At 47.7% G+C, this 17576-nt stretch overlaps 1 protein-coding gene across 4 annotated transcripts in view; it reads right to left on the reverse strand.

Moving 5' to 3' along the window:
• Positions 1-738: 738 nt before the first annotated feature.
• The window catches only part of VIT (vitrin), a 118248-nt gene continuing 101410 nt past the window's right edge, over positions 739-17576 (reverse strand). For all 4 annotated transcript variants that reach the window (XM_019020605.4, XM_055377712.2, XM_055377714.2 and 1 more), the window contains 4 exons: positions 14110-14213; positions 9837-10063; positions 6540-7053; positions 739-1345 (listed from right to left, as the gene is read on the reverse strand). In XM_019020605.4, the coding sequence (XP_018876150.4) occupies positions 1167-1345; positions 6540-7053; positions 9837-10063; positions 14110-14213 (1024 nt within the window). In that variant the 3' untranslated portion in view covers positions 739-1166. The remainder of the gene's footprint in view (positions 1346-6539; positions 7054-9836; positions 10064-14109; positions 14214-17576) is intronic.

Here is a 17576-nt window from a genome sequence, read left to right on the forward strand (position 1 = left end):
CAAGGGTAGCTCAGTGCTTCTAGACCATGGCAGAAGATACAAATCACCAGAGAGCTCTTAAAACATGCCAATGTTCAAGCTCCAATCCCAGGGACTCAGATTTCACTGGTACTGCGGTGGAGCCTGGGAACCAGCACTGTAGTCTCCTAAGTGATTCTAATGCACAGCCTACTACACCACTTTTGGTTTTGGAGACAGAGTCTCACTCTGTCGCCCAGGCTGGAGTGCAGTGGCACAATCTCGGCTTACTACAACCTTCACCTACTGGGTTCAAGCAATTCTTGTGTCTCAGCCTCCCAAGTAGCTGGGACGACAGGTTCGTGCCACCATGCTAATTTTTGTATTTTTAGTAGAGACGAGGTTTCACCATGTTGGCCAGGCTGTTCTCCACCTCCTCACCTCAGGCGATCCATCTGCCTCAGCCTCTGAAAGTGCTGGGATTACAAATGTGAGGCCCCGCGCCTGGTCTACTGCCCCACTTTTAAGCAAGATCAGCTTGGTCCTCCAGAGCTGGCTGCTCCTAAAGCATCATGTGGCAAGTATTCATCGACTCAGACAACAGCGAGGGAGGCACATCAGGAGAAGCAACACCACTGTACATTGTCTCTGCACCTCTGCAGGTGTGTTGTCACTTTAGGCCAGTTGTGAGCCCAGAGAAGGTGCTCTGGGAACTGAGGAGAGCAAATGGTGGCCCTGCCACGAACCTTGTGTACAAAAGACACAGTCAGAAACATTGCATGTCATCCTTCTAAACATTTAATTCAGCAATTCCTACATTGTCATGACAAAAATGAAACTTGCTGAGGGTTACAGAGTTCTAATCAGAAATAACAACTTAAAAATCTCACAAAAGCTCTACGTAAGCCTGTCGTAAGGGCTGCACTGTATTCCGCACATTTATTTTGAAAACAATTGTCAAAATGTAAAATCTCCAGCGCCCTCAACATGATGTAGCCTTTTGGCTCATTCTGTACGTTTGTGATCATCTTTGTAACTCCAAGTTTTGGAATATGAAAAAGCATGATGGCAAAGAATAATAACAAGACATCTGTTTCTCCATGCCCTGCCCAAGACTTGATGCACTGTGCGTGCCCCATTAAGCGCTGGGGTGGTCCAACACGTCAGTCAGTAAAGCAGCACTTCCTGGTGCTCTGCCTGCTCTGAATTCAGTTCCGAGGCTGTGAGTTGAACTCTGTACAAATGTTCTGGATGATCCTGGGGACATACTGGTAGAGGTTGTCAAACTCGTCCACAAAGAAGGAGTGGTCTCTGGCGGGGTGAGTGGCAATGACTTCTAGCTCCTCCTGGGCAGCCCAGGCAACGCCTATCGCATAGGTGATCACTCCTGTGGGGACAAAGGTTAGATGAACAAATGTCCCCAAGTAAAGGTGCTGCTAAAGAATCTCTCTCTTCTTGTGGCCCTGTTGGCACAGCCAAATCCAAAATCAGAAATATGGCCAAACAAAACAAAACCAAAAATACCCTACAGGCCTCTAGGTTTCCAGAATAAAGACTAAGTATGACCATTCATTCATTCACTCAATAAATGCCTTTGAGCATACACTCTATGCCAACAGTGACAATGTTTATATAATTGTTATCTCAGGAGTTTATAGTATTTTAGGAAAAAATGAACAAAATGGAGTAAATAACATGGTAAGAATTTCATGTTTGGGAATAGAAGAGGGGAAGATATTTTGGGACAAGTGAAACTTTTGGGGCCATGCAGATCAGAATACATGACACATGCCTGCTCTACCAGTGGGAAGAGCCAAGCAAAATCTGAGAGAGCCTTAAATGCCATCAAAAGCTGGTTCAAGATCTTTAAAACAGTGGAATGGCATCACTTTAGGCTTGAGGGTGACTTTACAAACCATTGAGTCCAACCTCATTTCCAGTGCAGGAACCCTTGCCAAAGGTGCCAGAGAGATGGTCCCCAGCATCTGTTCCAACATTGTGACGAAGAAAGGCTTCCAAGATAAAGAAGGGGGTGTCCAACACTGTTGGGTGCTACAGGGCAGTCATGTAAGATGAACATGAAAAAGTGCTCAGTGGGTTTTTCTTTGTTTGAGACAGAATCTCACTCTGTCACACAGACTAGAGTGCAATGGTGTGATCTCCACTCACTGCAACCTCCGCTTCCCAGGTTCAAGAGATTTTTGTGCCTCAGCCTCCCGAGTAGCTAGGATTACGGCATGTGCCACTGCACCTGGCTAATTTTTGTATTTTTAGTAGAGACAGGGTTTCACCATGTTGGCCAGGCTGGTCTCGAACTCCTGACCTCAAGTGATCCTCCTGCCTCGGCCTCCCAAAGTGCTGGGATTACAGCCATGAGCCACCGCGCCTGGCCTCATTGGATTTTTAAAAAAGCAAAAACAGGCTGGGTGCGGTGGCGCATGCCTGTAATCCCAGCACTTTGGGAGGCTGAGGTGGGTGGATCACGAGGTCACAAAAAATCCTATTTTTTTTTTTTTTTTTACAAAAAATTAGCCAGGGGTGGTGGCACATGCCTGTAGTCCCAGCTACTTGGGAGGCTGAGACAGGAGAATCACTTGAACCTCAGAGGCATAAGGTTGCAGTGAGCCGAGATGGCACCGCTGCACTCCAGCCTGGGTGACAGAGCGAGACTCTATCTCAAAAAAAAAAAAAAAAAGAAGAAGAAAAAACAAAACCAAGACACTGGTAGTTTGGTAAGAACAGTTTCAGGGAAGAAGCTGCCAAAGAAACCAAATGAACTACTGTGAGTTGAGAGTGAAAAAGAAGTGAGCATGTGGGGTCAGCAGCTCCTTTCCTGAAGTTTGGCTGTGAAAGGGAGTCAGTAGGTGGTAACTGGAGCAGAACATGGAGTCACAGAGAATGTTTTATTTATAGGGAGGGAGGAACTTGAGCATGTCTAGGTGCAAATGGGAAGGAGTATAATAAGACTGCAGGTGTTGGATTGCAGTGGGGAGAAGACGACCCAGGGAGGAGAGGACGGGATTCAGAGACAAGGCATCCATTCTTAGTGGGAAAACTGGGAGACTGCCTGGGGTGGTGGGTCTTGATTTGGGTTGTGGGCAGCTGGTCAGCAGGTGCTTGACCTTACTCTACAATAGCCTATTCTCACGCCACCTTCAGGCTGGTCTGAGTAGGGTAAGCAAAATGGCCATGAAACAGAGGGCAGAGCCTGGATGTAGCCTTCCTGCCCTGGCACCTCCCCCCGAGTCCCCCACAGTGTTGTCACTATTTCTAGCATCTTCTGGGTGCCTGGGAGAGCCGTGCATACCTCATGTGGCTCTGACCTAAGCTGCTTTTTGATTGTGGTCCATTAAATTGCATTTAAGCTGCCAGTCCCCTTTCTCCCTCCTCCAGTTTGTTTTCTGGGAATATTGTCTAGATTGGAAGGAGCCAGCTTTGGGCTTTAAAGTGCTGCCAGGTGTCAGTGAGAGCAGCTTTCCTGCAGAGCTGGGTTTAGACAGTCTAAGCCCTCCTTCCCGCTCAAAGATGGAGAGGTTGCCCTTAAAAAACTACGCAAACAGTATTAGAAATTTAGCTCTCCGGGCTGGGCGTGGTGGCTCACACCTGTAATCCCAGCACTTTGGGAGGTTGAGGTGGGTGGATCACCTGAGGTTAGGAGTTCAAGACCAGCCTAGCCAACATGGTGAAACCCCGTCTCCACTAAAAATACAAAAAAAATTAGCTGGGTGTGGTGGCAGGTTCCTGTAATTCCAGCTACTTGGGAGACTGAGGCAGGAGAATCACTTGAACCCAGGAGGCGGAGGTTGCAATGAGCCAAGATTGTGCCATTGCACTCCAGCCTGGGCAACCAGAGCGAAACTCCGTCTCAAAAGAAAAAAAAAAAAGAAATAAAGAAAAAAAAGAAAATAAATTTAGTTTTCCAGATCCCAAGTCCACTCTTGTTGTAGAGAATCTCCTACTGGCAATTCTAACAGATGGTCACCCAGCCTTGACTTGGATACTCCCAGGAACACAATGCTCATTACATTTGCAGACAAATCTCAGTGTTAAGCTGAGTAAGAATCTGCCTCCAGGTAATTTGCATATTTTGGTCCTAGTTCATTAAAGCTGCGCTGAGAGCACCTCAGCCATTTCCCTCAGTCTTCATTTTTCCTGATGAGTAGGCCAAGGATACCCTCTGGTTGAGGCCCAAAAGACGTACATCTAGAAAAATAAGCGATGATGTAGCTGAGCACAAACTGGGGACAGATGTTTGGAGAAAGCAGGAGAGCCTTGGGCTTGCAGTCAAAGCTGGCCCATCTGGCTCTGCCCATTCAATCTAGGAGTTTGGGCCAGTTGCTTCTGAGCCTTAATCCGTCTTCACTCTGCTGATATGAGCCTGGTGGACCTTGTGATTGTTGGCATGCAGGCCATCAGCCATCCCACCATTATGAGGGTGCCCTACAGGCTCTATAAAGGGTAAGTCACCGGGAAGACTCTGCCTGAACCCCGTCTCTGGCTACTTTGGATTCTAGAAACCAGCATTGTTGATTCATTAAGGCTTGTTTTAGGAAGAAATGAAAGTAGCTTTCAACCATTCAGAAAATCCTGCCAAATAACTGAAATTAAATGTAGGCACAGAAGCCAGGTGCAGTGGCTCATGCCTGTGATCCCAGCACTTTGGGAAGCTGAGATAGGTGGATGGCTATAGGTCAGGAGTTCAGGAAAAGCCTGGCCAACACGGTGAAACCCCGTCTCTACCAAAAATACAAAAATTAGCTGGGCGTGGTGGTGTGTGCCTGTAATCCCAGCTACTTGGGAGGCTGAGCCAGAAGAATCGCTTGAATCCGGGAGGCAGAGGTTGCAGTGAGTAGAGATCGTGCTACTGCACTCCAGTCTGGGTGACAGAGCAAAACACTGCCTCAGGAAAAAAAAAAAAAAAAAAAAAATTTAGGCACAGAAGAAGAAATAACAACCACAGCACTGAGTGAGTTGTGTATATTCATATTTGTCTACAGGGCATTGGTGTTCATTGACTACTTGGTTTACTTTTATTAGTAGTAGTAGTAGTATTATCACTTGGGGTTTTCTCCAGGCTGTTTATGTTCTTGATAACTTATGACACTTTTTGGATCAGTGATTATACATAAATTCTGCAATAAAGGCATAAATGTGGCTGATTTTCTAAACATTTACAGACATATTTTGCTCATTTTTCATGTTTTAAAATTTTGTTGCCCTCTTAGAAATTTTTATGTGGACATAGCTCTTTGAACATTTTATTTTTTTGAGACGGAGTTTTGCTCCTGTTGCCCAGGCTGGAGTGCAATGGCACGATCTCGGCTCACCAGCAAACTCCACCTCTGGGGTTCAAGCAATTCTCCTGCCTCAGCCTCCTGAGTAGCTGGGATTACAGGCGTGTGCCTCCTTGCCTGGCCAATTTTGTATTTTTAGTAGAGACGGGCTTTCTCCATGTTGGTCAGGCTAGTCTCGAACTCCCAACCTCAGGTGATCCGCCCGCCTCAGCCTCCCAAAGTGCTGGGATTACAGGCATGAGCCATTGTGGCTGGCCCTTTTTTTTTTTGAGACAGGATCTTGCTCTGTTGCCCAGGCTGGAGTGTGGTGGGTGGTGCAATCATAGATCACTGCAGCCTCCAACTCCAGGGCTCAAGTAATCCTCCCACCTCAGCCTGCCAAGTAGCTGGGATAATAGGCGTGCACCACCATGCCTGGTCTCTTTAAATATTTTGAATCGAAATTCCTTTCAGGTTTCCCTGAAGCCCCCCGAATCTGGTTAACAGTTGCTCACAGAAAAAGTACTTGTCTTTAAAAACATTATTTTTCCTTAAAAGGTGCCAATACATGGCTAGGCATGGTGACTCACTACTGTAATTCTGGCACTTTGGGAGGCCAAGGCAGGAGGATCACCTGTCAGGAGTTCGAGACCATCATGACCAACATGGCGAAATCCCATCTCTACTAAAAATACAAAAATTAGCTGGGTGTGGTGGCACATGCCTGTAATCCCAGCTACTCGGGAGGCTGAGGCAGGAGAATCGCTTCAACCCGGGAGGCAGAGGTTGCAGTGATTGGAGATGGCACCGTTGCACTACAGCCTGGACGACTGAGCGAGATTCTGTCTCAAAATAAATAAACAAATAAATAAATAAATAAAAGTTACTAACACAATTTGGTGGTCTAAGTACCAGTACAATTTGACATATTCAATAGAGATGGAGGTTTGGTGTTTTTAATAGAGGTAAAGTGGTGAGTCAAATTCCCTTTTAATGTATCATGCTCTTGTGGGAAATGCCTCAGGGTGCAGGATGTAAAGGAAAGGGTTAATGCGCCCAGCCATCCACAGGCCATGGGTTTGTAATGACACTTAAGAGACCACCTTGCTGCCCCATCCTTGTTCCTTCTCCCTACTCAGAGGGGCTTGCAGTGTTTCTACCCCTAATGCCCTCACTGAGGCTTTGAACATTTTTATTAAGTCGTAGAAAAAACCAATGCATAAAAAGACAATACCTTCCTTGTCCCACTGGCCCACCAAGCCCCAGAAAGCAGCCTCAGCACCAGGCTGCTTGGCCAGCCCAGCTTACCCTTCAGATGGGCAGCCATGGCTGGAATCCGGACGTCGTCGTAGGACCTCCCATCGGTGATGAGGATCATTAACTTCCTCTTGTTGGGCTTGGACTTCTTGAAGAGCTGCTCCAGGGCGAAGTTGATGGCAGCCCCCGTGCTGGTGCCACCACTCCAGTAGCCCACCCTCTTGATGGCGTTGAGGATGTCGGGTTTGCTGCTGTACTTGTCGAACCCAAACTCCAGCCGCTGTTCGTAGGTGTACTGCACGGCCCCGATGCGCGTGTCCGTGTCGGAAATCTCAAACTCTTTGGTGAGGTTGGTCACAAACTGGAGAACGGTGCGGAAGTTGCCCGTCCCCACACTGCTGGAGCCGTCGATGACGAAGCCAATGTCAGCCGAGTTCAAGCAGGTCTTGCTGCAGGCCAGGCGGTCAGTGTCGCAGACCCGCTTCACCAGAGGCTGCAGGGTCTTGTGGAGGCCAAACCAGCTCTGCACATGGAGCGAGTAGAAGCCGTTTGTTCTGCACACGGCCTAGAAGACAGAGGGGAGGGACCCACGCCACGTCAGGGTCAAATCCTCCAGTGTCACCATTAGGCTTGATCCCCCGGGCAGGTGAAGAAGCAAGCAGGCCCTTGTTTTCTGCACTAGCCCTCCTACCGTGTTCTTCCATCTCGGTTCACTCAGCGGCCACTCACTGAGGCGAAGCCCCCGGGTTATCGCTGGACTCAGTCCTACTCCCTCAGCTGAGTCCCTGCCTGCGTTAGTGGAAAGCTGTCTGCTAAGCAAATTCATAGGGAGATATTAAATCTCTGGTGTCAGCTTCACATTTATGCTTCTCCAGGCTCCTCCTTTGTACTGGCAGCCAGCCATAAGATTGGCATTCGTGGGTACCATGGCATGAGAGGACTAAAGAAAGCTTTTATTCCAGTTGGGAAAAGAGATGACATACACAAAAAATCGCTGTGGAAATGTCGCCAGAGCAGCCCTGTTCCAGGCGGGAAGGGATCCCACAGTTGCTGAATGACCACATGTTAGGGGTCCCATCAGATGCTCTTGGAATGATTCTCTCATTAAATCCCCACCCTCATCCTACAAGGTGGAATCATAACCCCCTGCCACATAGGAACAAACCAAGCTCTGAGGGGACTTCCCTGAGTCCCTGAGATTGGAACACAAATCTATTCACCTTCAGAACCAGACAACTCTGCCTCCAGGCAAATGAATATTTATTTACCAGTGCCTAAGCTTATTCTAGAAAAAAATAAGGCAGCTGCAAATACACCTTGAGCAAACTGATTGTTGCGCTCCCGGAAGTGGCTGGTATAATGTTCCCAAGGCGTGGTGTTTCTTCCTTACCCCTGCCTCTGGGTCACAGAAAGAGACCAGACAACCACCCTTGTATAATTAAAAGATTATTTTAGAAAAAGAGATGGCTTCAAACTTTCCTGGAAAATATTTTTCAAAAACTGATTTGTAAAAACCTAAATGGGGTTCACAAAACTTTCCATGGAGCTCATGACATGTGAGGTAAGTGCTGAGCTTGAGCTGAATTCTGGCCAACAGATGGAGGGAGGGATTTCCACCAGGCAGTGAAGTCACAGCAGGAGACAGAGGTGGTGCTGGGTGTAGATGGGAGGCCAGCTGACTGGAACACAGGGCTGTGGGGGGTCATAATAGATGGGCCAGGAGAGTAGGTTGGGACTGCACCCCAGAAGGCCCTGAGAGCAATGGATAGCAATGAAGGATTTGGAGCAAGGACCCCACAGGACTGAGGGAACCCATCAGAAATGTGAGTTGGGCTTCATTGTGAAATCTAAACTAACCTGGGGAGCACCAGGAGGGAGAAGGACCAGATGGAGGGTACCAGTTTGAACTGGGGAGGGGGCGTCAGGCGAGGGAAAGAGGAGGGAGAGAGATCTGTGATGTGGGAGCTGATGAGGAGTTCTGGGGTGACACTGCCCTCTGGGATGGGTGTGTGGTCATTCATGTAAAGTCCAGAGGAGGAAACTGTTCAGCGGGAAGGATGATGAACTTGGCTTGTTACAGGTGGGATTTAAGGTTCTGATAGGACATCAGGTGGAGAAAAGTCAGTCAGCTGAAAATGGATGGCTGCAGAGCTCAAGAGATGAAGATAGGGCCGGGCGCAGTGGCCCACGCCTGTAATCCCAGCACTTTGGGAGGCTGAAGCGGGAGGATCAAGAGGTCAGGAGATTGAGACCATCCTGGCTAACATGGTGAAACCCCATCTCTACTAAAAATAAAAAAACTAGCTGGGCGTGGTGGTGTGTGCCTGTAGTCCCAGCTACTTGGGAGGCTGAGGCAGGAGAATTGCTTGAAGCTGGGAGGCAGAGACTGCAGTGAGCTGAGATCGCGCCACTGCATTCCAGCCTGGGCGACAGAGTGAGACTCTGCCTGAAAAAAAAAAAAAAAAGAGATGAAGGTGGAAGCAGTGACCCTGGGAGGGATCCTGCAGGAGAGGGCCTCTTAAAGAGGAGGGTGTAGACCTGGGGAGGTCAACATTGAGGGTAGAAAAAAGGCAAGAGGCAATGAAATAAGAACCATACAGCATCCTGGAGGTCCAGGGAGAAGGGCATTTCAAGGAGCAGAAAGTGGTCATCAGTTTGAGGTGGTGCAGGAGGTTGAGCCCTGCTGGCTGTGAACACATAGAATATTAAAGCTGGAAGGGCTTCAAAGACAAACCTGTCCAAGGCTCGCTTTCTATTTTAAAGCTGGAGCCTTTTCTTTGGAGGAAGGTTTATGTGGTGTTCCACTGTACAAAGGGAACAGCTTTGGTGGAGTGAGTGAGGGAGGCCTTGCTCCACATCTCCTGCTGGGCATCTCCACAGAACCCAGGAGGAGCATCTGAAAACACGATCTCACTGCTGTGGTTCAGTGCCTCCTTTCTCTGGTTTATCAGGTTGATGAATCGGCAATGTGTGTATACAGGAGAAAGCGTGTGTGTGTGTGCATGTGTGTGTGTGAGAGAGAGAGAGAGAGTATGTTCGCTTGCATGCAAGTGTGAAGGCTCCTTGGGCTGCCTGGGTGAGACCCCCCTGGGGCTGTGGAAGGAGCAAGGGAGAACCTAGCTGAGAATTCGAGTACACTGCTCCTCCACAGCTGCTGGTGGGTGTGGGGTTTTGCTTTGAGAGGGTAATTGCAGGTTTTGGATTGACCAGTCCCTCCCTGGAGGCCTTACTGCCTAGAAATGAGCTTCATGCACATTTAAAGGCATGGGAAAACCACTGCAACGGCGTTACAATTTTTCAGAGTGCAGAAAATCCTGATGTTGGGTAGGTCTCCGGGCAGTCATCTACCTTGTTTGCAAAGTTGGGCTCCACCACATACTGCTTCTCATTTTCAGCAGCACCTTCAATGGTGATGAAGAAAATGTTGATTCCTGACTCTCTCGCAAGTCTTGAAGCCTCCTCCACTTTGTCCGTGGGCCAGCCATCCACCATCACCACCACCACGTTGGGAGCGCCGCTTCTGTTTCCATTGGCTTTGGAAAAGAAGTTCTTGGTCACAAAGGAGATGGCCCGGCCTGGAAGAAAAAGAAAATTCATGCTTGGAGTGATCATGCTGGTTATAAATACAGGAAGAGATCACAGCAGCACAAAGAGGTCCAGAAAAACACACTCATTCCCTCCCTAGTTTGTTTTTTTTTTTTTTTCCTTTGAGACAGGGTCTTGCTCAGACTGGAATGCAGTGGTGCGATCACAGCTCACTACAGCCTTAGCCTCCTGAGTTTAATCAACCCTCCCACCTCAGCCTCCTGAGTAGATGGGACTACAGGCGTGTGCCACTGTACCTGGTTAATTTTGTATTTTTTTTGTAGAGACGAGGTTTTGCCATGCTGCCTAGGCTGGTCTCAAACTCCTGGGCTCAAGTGATCCACCCACCTCAGCCTGCCAAAGTGCTGAGATTACAGGCGTGAGCCACTGCACCCGGCCTGTTTCTTTTTTAAAATCACTTCAACTATTTTTATGTGTAGAATTCAGTGGCATTAAGTACATTCACAATGTGCAGCCGTTACCACTGTCCATTTTGGTTTCATTTCAAGCCTTCAGCTTCTAATTGTCTCTGCTTTGAAGAAAGTTTTAGGGACAGCAAGCAGGTTAGAAAGACTTTTTTTTTTTTCCCCTGAGACAGATTCTCACTGTGTTGCCAGGCTGGAGTGCAGTGGCACAATCTCAACTCACTGCAACCTCCACCTCCCAGGTTCAAGTGATTCTCCTGCCTCAGCCTGCCAAGTAGCTGGGACTATAGGCACGCACCACCACACCCAGCTAATTTTTGTATTTTTGGTAGAGATGGGGTTTCACCATGTTGGCCAGGATGGTCTCCGTCTCTTGATCTTGTGATCCGCCTGCCTCGGCCTCCCAAAGTGCTGGGATTACAGGTTTGAACCACCGTGCCCGGCCAAAGACTTTCATGAGAACAAAAGTGCCCCTTTTCTGCTGGACCCACACTAAGCCCCTAAGCCAGCCCCATGTTGTTTCCAAGAGTGTAGGGTGGGAGGAGTTGACCTGGAGTGACAGTAGCCTCTTCTTGGCCCCCTGCAGCCTGGGGTGAGCCTGAGGCTCCTGCTGGCTGTACAGAGCTGTGTTCTGGGGTCAGCAGTGTTTTTCCTCCAGTTCCAGGCCAAGGGCACAGGTCTGGTTGGGCAGGGAAGAGTTGCACCCACTAGGAACTGACAGACTGTGTTCTAGCCCTGGCTGTGCTACTTGCTAGCTGTGTGGCCCTGAGTAGGTCACCCTACATCTCTGGGCCTAGATTTCCATGACAGCAATCTACTTCAGCTGAGTGCAGCAGCCATGAAGTGCTACAAAGCTTCCTGCCATGACTTTTCCAAGTGCATATTTCACACTGAGAAGGGCTTCAGGAAATTTTCAGAGTCAACTAGACAACGACCAATTGTCTCAGTTTGCCAGGACTTTCCCAGTTTTAGTACTGAAAGCCCCAGGTTCTTCTGGGAAAACTGGGATGACCGTTCACCCTAGAGTCAGCATGGCTGTATAGAGTAGGCAGAGCTCTTAACCTGGGCTCTATGAACCCCAGGGCACTTGAAATTATACACAGTATTTCGTGTATACAAGTATCTGTCTGGATAGAATGGCCATAGCTTTCATGGAATTCTCAAAGGAGTCCTCAATCTCCGTAAAAGGTAAGAAGCACCTTCTTTAGACTTTAGGGTTAGTAGTATTATACTCAATGCATTTCTGATTTTGGCCAGCATCCTGTCTCCACTAGCTGGTATTATCTTACTTGTCAAATGAAAGCATCAAATGGTTACATATACAGATGCTGCAGAAATGTCTTGGAAAACCCATGTGAACTGGCTGCATAGAACCCAGTTGCTAAGGAAAAACCTTGGCTGCTAAGAATTGCTTTTATAGCCAATGGACAATTTTTCCCAAAGCACAAAGCACCCGGAAGTCCTCTCTGGCCTAATATTAGGCACCTATAGGGCAGAGCACAAGACGCCATGAGAAGATCCCCTCAACCCCACCTAACCTTATATCTGGAGGCCACGGTGTATAGTGCTCAACACACATTCCATCCACCTTCCAGTGGGTCTTGAAAATAGAGGCTGGAAATCAGAAAACTACATTTTCCAGACTCCCTTGCAGCTAGGGCTTTAGCTTTGTTTTAGTTCCATGAATTGATGCACTTGCATGAGATTTAGAAGATAAAAGTGAGGCAGAGGCTGTACTTTTGTTTATATTTCTGCTGACAAATATCTTTAGTATCTGACTTCTCTGAGATACTGTCTGCAGAGGTGCTTGGGCTTGGTTGCTAGCTGCGGTGGTTTGGGGCGGCATGGTGTGGAGATCCATGTTGTGGGTGTGAATGGCACAGGGAGGGCGTGGTTCTGGAGCTGGCAGCTCTAGAAGAAGCTTCCTGATCTCCTGATCATGCTGGCTTCCTGGACAAAGCAGGTTTCTGAAGAGGTTGCCATGGCAGAATTCAGAAAGTGATTTCCTAATCTTGGAAGAAGGAGCAGCTCCCTTGGAGGTCCTACTTCTGCAGGAAGTCTTCAGACATCATCTCTTAAAGCTCAGCCTACAGTCTGCTTCTTCAGTTCTTACAGTGATTCTCCAAACTACTTAATAGCCTGAAATAAATCCCTTTGTGTTGGAATCAGTTGAATGGATTCTGTTCTCAGAACCCAAACTCTGGACAATACAGAGGCAGAGTGAGAACATGTCATCCACTGAAAAAGGTATGCTGATTAGATTGAGACCCATGGCTAATCTCGTCAAGGAACGAGAGTGCCTTCTGACTTTTGTCTCCACTGGGATTTTACTAATGTAAGCATTAAGTTATAAACAAATCAGAAATCAACTCTGTCATGTGTGTGATGAAGGTAATACTGCTTTGGGGGCATGGAGAGTGACTTGGCTAGTGTTTATTTAGCATTGTTCAAAGGTGAAAAGCTCTGCATGTGTTAGATACTAATGTTCTGGTCACTACAGAGACATACACTGAAGTGGGAAGGGAAATCATTAATCAGATTTACTGTAACTCTGAGGATGCTCCCTCAAAGACAGCTCAATTCCCTGCATGTACTCTAAGCCAAGCAACTGTGGCTCATGTCTCCATTTCTTTGGATTTTGATGACAGGAACACTTTCCCCGAGAGGTGAACAGTCTCCCTCCAGTGCCCCCAAAGCCAATCTTTCATTTACAAATGAATACACTGGCATGGGCTCTTTGACAGTCTTTGAGCTTGGTTAGTGTGAAACTGTTTCCTAATGGCCAATCACCTCTGGATAAACATAAAATGGAATTTCTGGACATGCCCCACTGAGGACTAGACTTTGGATTTCTGGTGAGACCCCAAAGGCTCAGATATCACAGAAGACCTAGCTTGAAACAGAGAACATGTTTCTCTTTGCACAATCATCACTACAACGGTAGTTGATTGGAACAAGATTCTCAGGGGGCACTGAGGGGCTTCCTTAACTGGTCACAAAATTTAATGAAACAAGTGATGACTTGTAGGCCAACAAAAATAGTCAGGACAGCAGACTTGATTGCCCTGAAGAATGCTACCCCTTCCTGCAAACCAAGCATGCTGGGACTGTACAGTGTGTGTGTGTTAAAGATTCTTGCCCTCTGAAGCCATGATAACTTTAGAAAAGATATAGATGTTGCAGGAGTAATTTCTTTGTCTTTTTTTTTTTTTGAGATGGAGTCTCACTCTGCCACCCAGGCTGGAGTGCAGTGGCGCCATCTTGGCTCACTGCAACCTCTGCCTCTTCAAGTGATTCTCCCACCTCAGCCTCCCGAGTAGCTGGGATTATAGGCACCCGCCACCACACCCAGCTAATTTTAGTATTTTTAGTAGAAAGAGGGTTTCACCATGCTGGCCAGGCTGATCTTGAACTCCTGACCTCAAGTGATCTGCTAGCTTCAGCCTCCCAACATGCTGGGATAACAGGTGTGAACCACCACGCCTGACCAGAAGTTATTTCTTGACAGATCATTATTATTTTTTTCCTTTTATATAGAATGGTTAGAAGACAATCACGTAGAAAGAGAACGATGGTAGCAAGATAGTATAATTTGAATCCAGATCACATACCTACATTAGAAAGTCCTCCTCTCTGGGTAATTTTCTCTATGGCTTTCTTCAGATCTCGAGAATTCGTGTGTGTCTTGAGGTTAAAGTGAGTAGCAGGGTTGTCTCTGAAGAGTCAGAACAAGAAATACAAATTAGCTGGAAAGTTAATACCTTTGGAGGAAGGCAGAGATCATGGTTGATTCTTTTATATACAAATAGTAGCTGCTTCAAAGCCTTCTGCTATGGCTTGTAAAATGTCCCATTGTGGACTGGTGTGTGTAGAGAAAAGGAGGCTATTTCAAGGCTCAGAAGGCGTGTGTTGACTGTGCCATTTCCTGGCTGTGTGATCTTGAGGAGACAACTTCTCTGGGCTTCAGATTCCTCATGTAGATGAAAACATCGTTATAACACCCATATTGCTAATGAACGGGACTGTTGTCAAGTGGGATTTTGCAAATGTCAGGATCCCATCTGTGGAGTGCTCAGCGTTCTCAGCCTACCCCAGACCCCCCTCTCCAGAAAGAGAATCTCAGCTGTCAGCCACTCTCTGGGTTACCCTTAGCACTGGAATTGCACGTGAATAGTGGTACCAAGGAGACCTCTCTCTGTTTCTCATCCTGCAACCGGGTGACACTACTCAAACTCATCTAGAAGGTCAACATCTATTTTGCTGAAGACTGAAAAGGATTAACTGGGGAGGAGTTGGAGTGAATTCAGTGGAAAAACACAATAAGAATCCCTCTCTAGAAATGAATCCCCACGAAGCGGCGGAGTGGAGGGTGTGGAGGCGTGCAGGAGGGCGGGTGTGTGTGCATCGCACCCAAGATGAGGTGTGAGATCACATCTCACAAAGCGCTGACACTCAGCCACAGGCAGTGCTGACTTCGTGGGCGTGAGACCTGCGCAGTCACACAGGGCTCCATGCTCCAGAAGAGCCTCAGTCAGAAAGGCCCAGGCTTGGCATAGTGCTCTGCTGCTGCCGTCTTGAAATTCTTCATCATTTTTGAACAAGCTGCCCTGCACATTATGTAGTCAGTCCAGACTAGAGGTTACTGTTTTCTTTTTTCTTTCTTTTTTTTTAACGTGGAGTCTCACTCTGTCACCCAGGCTGGAGTGCAGTGGCGCGATCTCAGCTCACTGTAACCTCTGCCGCCCGGGTTCAAGCAACTCTCCTGCCTCAGCCTCCCGAGTAGCTGGGATTACAGGAACCTGCCACCGCGCCTGGCTAATTTTTGTATTTTTAGTAGAGACAGGGTTTCACCTTCTTGGCCAGGCTGGTCTTGAACTCCTGACCTCGTGATCCACCTGCCTTTGCCTCCCAGAGTGCTAGGATTACAGGCATGAGCCACCGTGCCCGGCCATTTTTTTTTTTTTTTTTTTTGAGACGGAGTCTCGCTGTGTCTCCAGGCTGTAGTGCACTGGCACAATCTTGGCTCACTGCAATCTCCACCTCCTGGGTTCAAGTGATTCTCCTGCCTCAGTCTCCCAAGTAGCTGGGACTACCGGTGCGTGTCACCACACCCAGCTAATTTTTGCATTTTTAGTAGAAACGGGGTTTTGCCATGTTGGCCAGGCTGGTCTCCAACTCCTGACCTCAGGTGATCTGCCTGCCTCGGCCTCCCAAAGTGCTGGAATTACAGGCATGAGCCACCAAGCCTGGCCATAGAGGCTACTAAGTTTTCAAGAAGGTGAAGACTTTTTTTTTTTTTTTTTCCAGAGACAGGGTTTCGTTCTGTTGCTCAACCTGGAGTGCAGTGGCCCCATCTTGGCTCACTGCAGCCTCAACTTCCTGGGCTCAAGCAATCCTCCCACCTCAGCCTCCCAAGTAGGTGAGACCACAGTTGCATGCCACCACACCCAGCAAATTTTTTCATTTTTTGTAAAGACAAGGTCTTGCTATGTTGCCCCTGGCTGGTCTTAAACGCGTGGACTCAAGCAGCTTATTGTCCTGTTTTGGCCTCCCAAAGTGCCAAGATTACAGATGTGAGCCACCATGCCTGGCCAAGAAAACTTTTTAAAGTAGCCTTTCTACAAACACCAGAAATGGATCCAGGAAGAAGTGGTTGTGGGCAGTTTCAGGTGGGAACCTCAAGGATGCTGACCATGGGTGGATTCTTAGTGAGTCCATGCGGACCGGGACAAGTGGTGCAGTCACGAGGAAACCAGTCACCAGGACCTGGGAGAGAGGAGAAAGTGTCTGCCTCCCCCCTTCCTTTCCTCCATCCCTGTTTTCCAAACTGCTCTCTGTCTCAAAATGATCTATGTTATCCCCAGAGGGTGGCTTATTTACAAGGCAAGGGATGAAAAACAGAAAGAGTGGACACCTTCAGGGAAGACAGGAAATTTAAAACAAGCTTAATCAAAGTGGGGCACTGGGGCAAAACCCAAATAGATGAAATTTCACCAGAAGAAAACCAGGTTCTATGGTTGGGACTAAACAGAAACAAACAACAACACAGCAATCAGCAGAATGGGGAAATGTGGGTGTTGAGCTGGGCGTGACCTTCCTATCAACCTACAGTGTGAAGTGTCTTGATCTGAGGCTAAAGTCACAAATTCAGGGAGGAGTCACACAGTGGAGGAGCACTGTGGCTTTCACTCTGTATTCTTCCCCTCGGGTTCTAGGGCTTATGGCTTCATTTTTTTTAAATTTTATCTATTTATTTTTTCGAGATGGAGTCTTGCTCTGTTGCCCAGGCTGGAGTGCAGTGGCTCGATTTTGGTTCACTGCAACCTCTGCCTCCTGGGTTTAGGCAATTCTCCTGCCTCAGCCTCCAGAGTAGCTGGGATTACAGGCAACTTTCACCATGCCTGGCTAATTTTTTTTTGTATTTTTAATAGAGACGGGGTTTCACTATGTTGGCCAGGCTGGTCTCGAACTCCTGACCTCGTGATCCATCTGCCTTGGCCTCCCAAAGTGCTGGGATTACAGGCATGAGCCACTGCACCTGGCTGGGTTTAAATTTTTGCAAAGCAATTTCAGTAAATGCTATGTACACTTTTACTTATACAGCCCATCAGCCCCCATCCCTCAGGTCCTGGCCATTCCTCTATATTCACTCATTCGCTTTTATTCCCTACCCTGTATGTCTACTGTAACACCGGGAGTCCTGGCCCCCATGCTTCTGGCTGCCCCTAAGAATCCCTGTGTTGGTCTCTGTAGTGTTAGTTGTGTGGCCATCTGCTAGAGGAACCTTCAGTCCTCAGTTCTGCCCATAAAATTCCCCTGCTTGGAAATCATCAGAAATTCCCATTGCTAAACTTGATATTTTGGCTTTCAAAGCATCCATAATTTAATTTCCAACTATCATGTTAAGGCTGTTGTCTTTCTTATTCTCTCTTTCACTCTCTTTTTTAGGATATTCCATGTTCTAGTCAAAATGAACTGTTCACCCTTTCCCACTTTTCTAGCTTTGTGCATTTGCTCACTTCTTCCCTCATCTGGAAAGCCCCAATCGTGCCCACCCTCCAAGCTCAGCGACCCATCT

The sequence above is a fragment of the Gorilla gorilla genome, chromosome 12 (genome assembly GCF_029281585.2).
Source record: "Gorilla gorilla gorilla isolate KB3781 chromosome 12, NHGRI_mGorGor1-v2.1_pri, whole genome shotgun sequence".
Taxonomy (NCBI): Eukaryota; Metazoa; Chordata; class Mammalia; order Primates; family Hominidae; genus Gorilla; species Gorilla gorilla.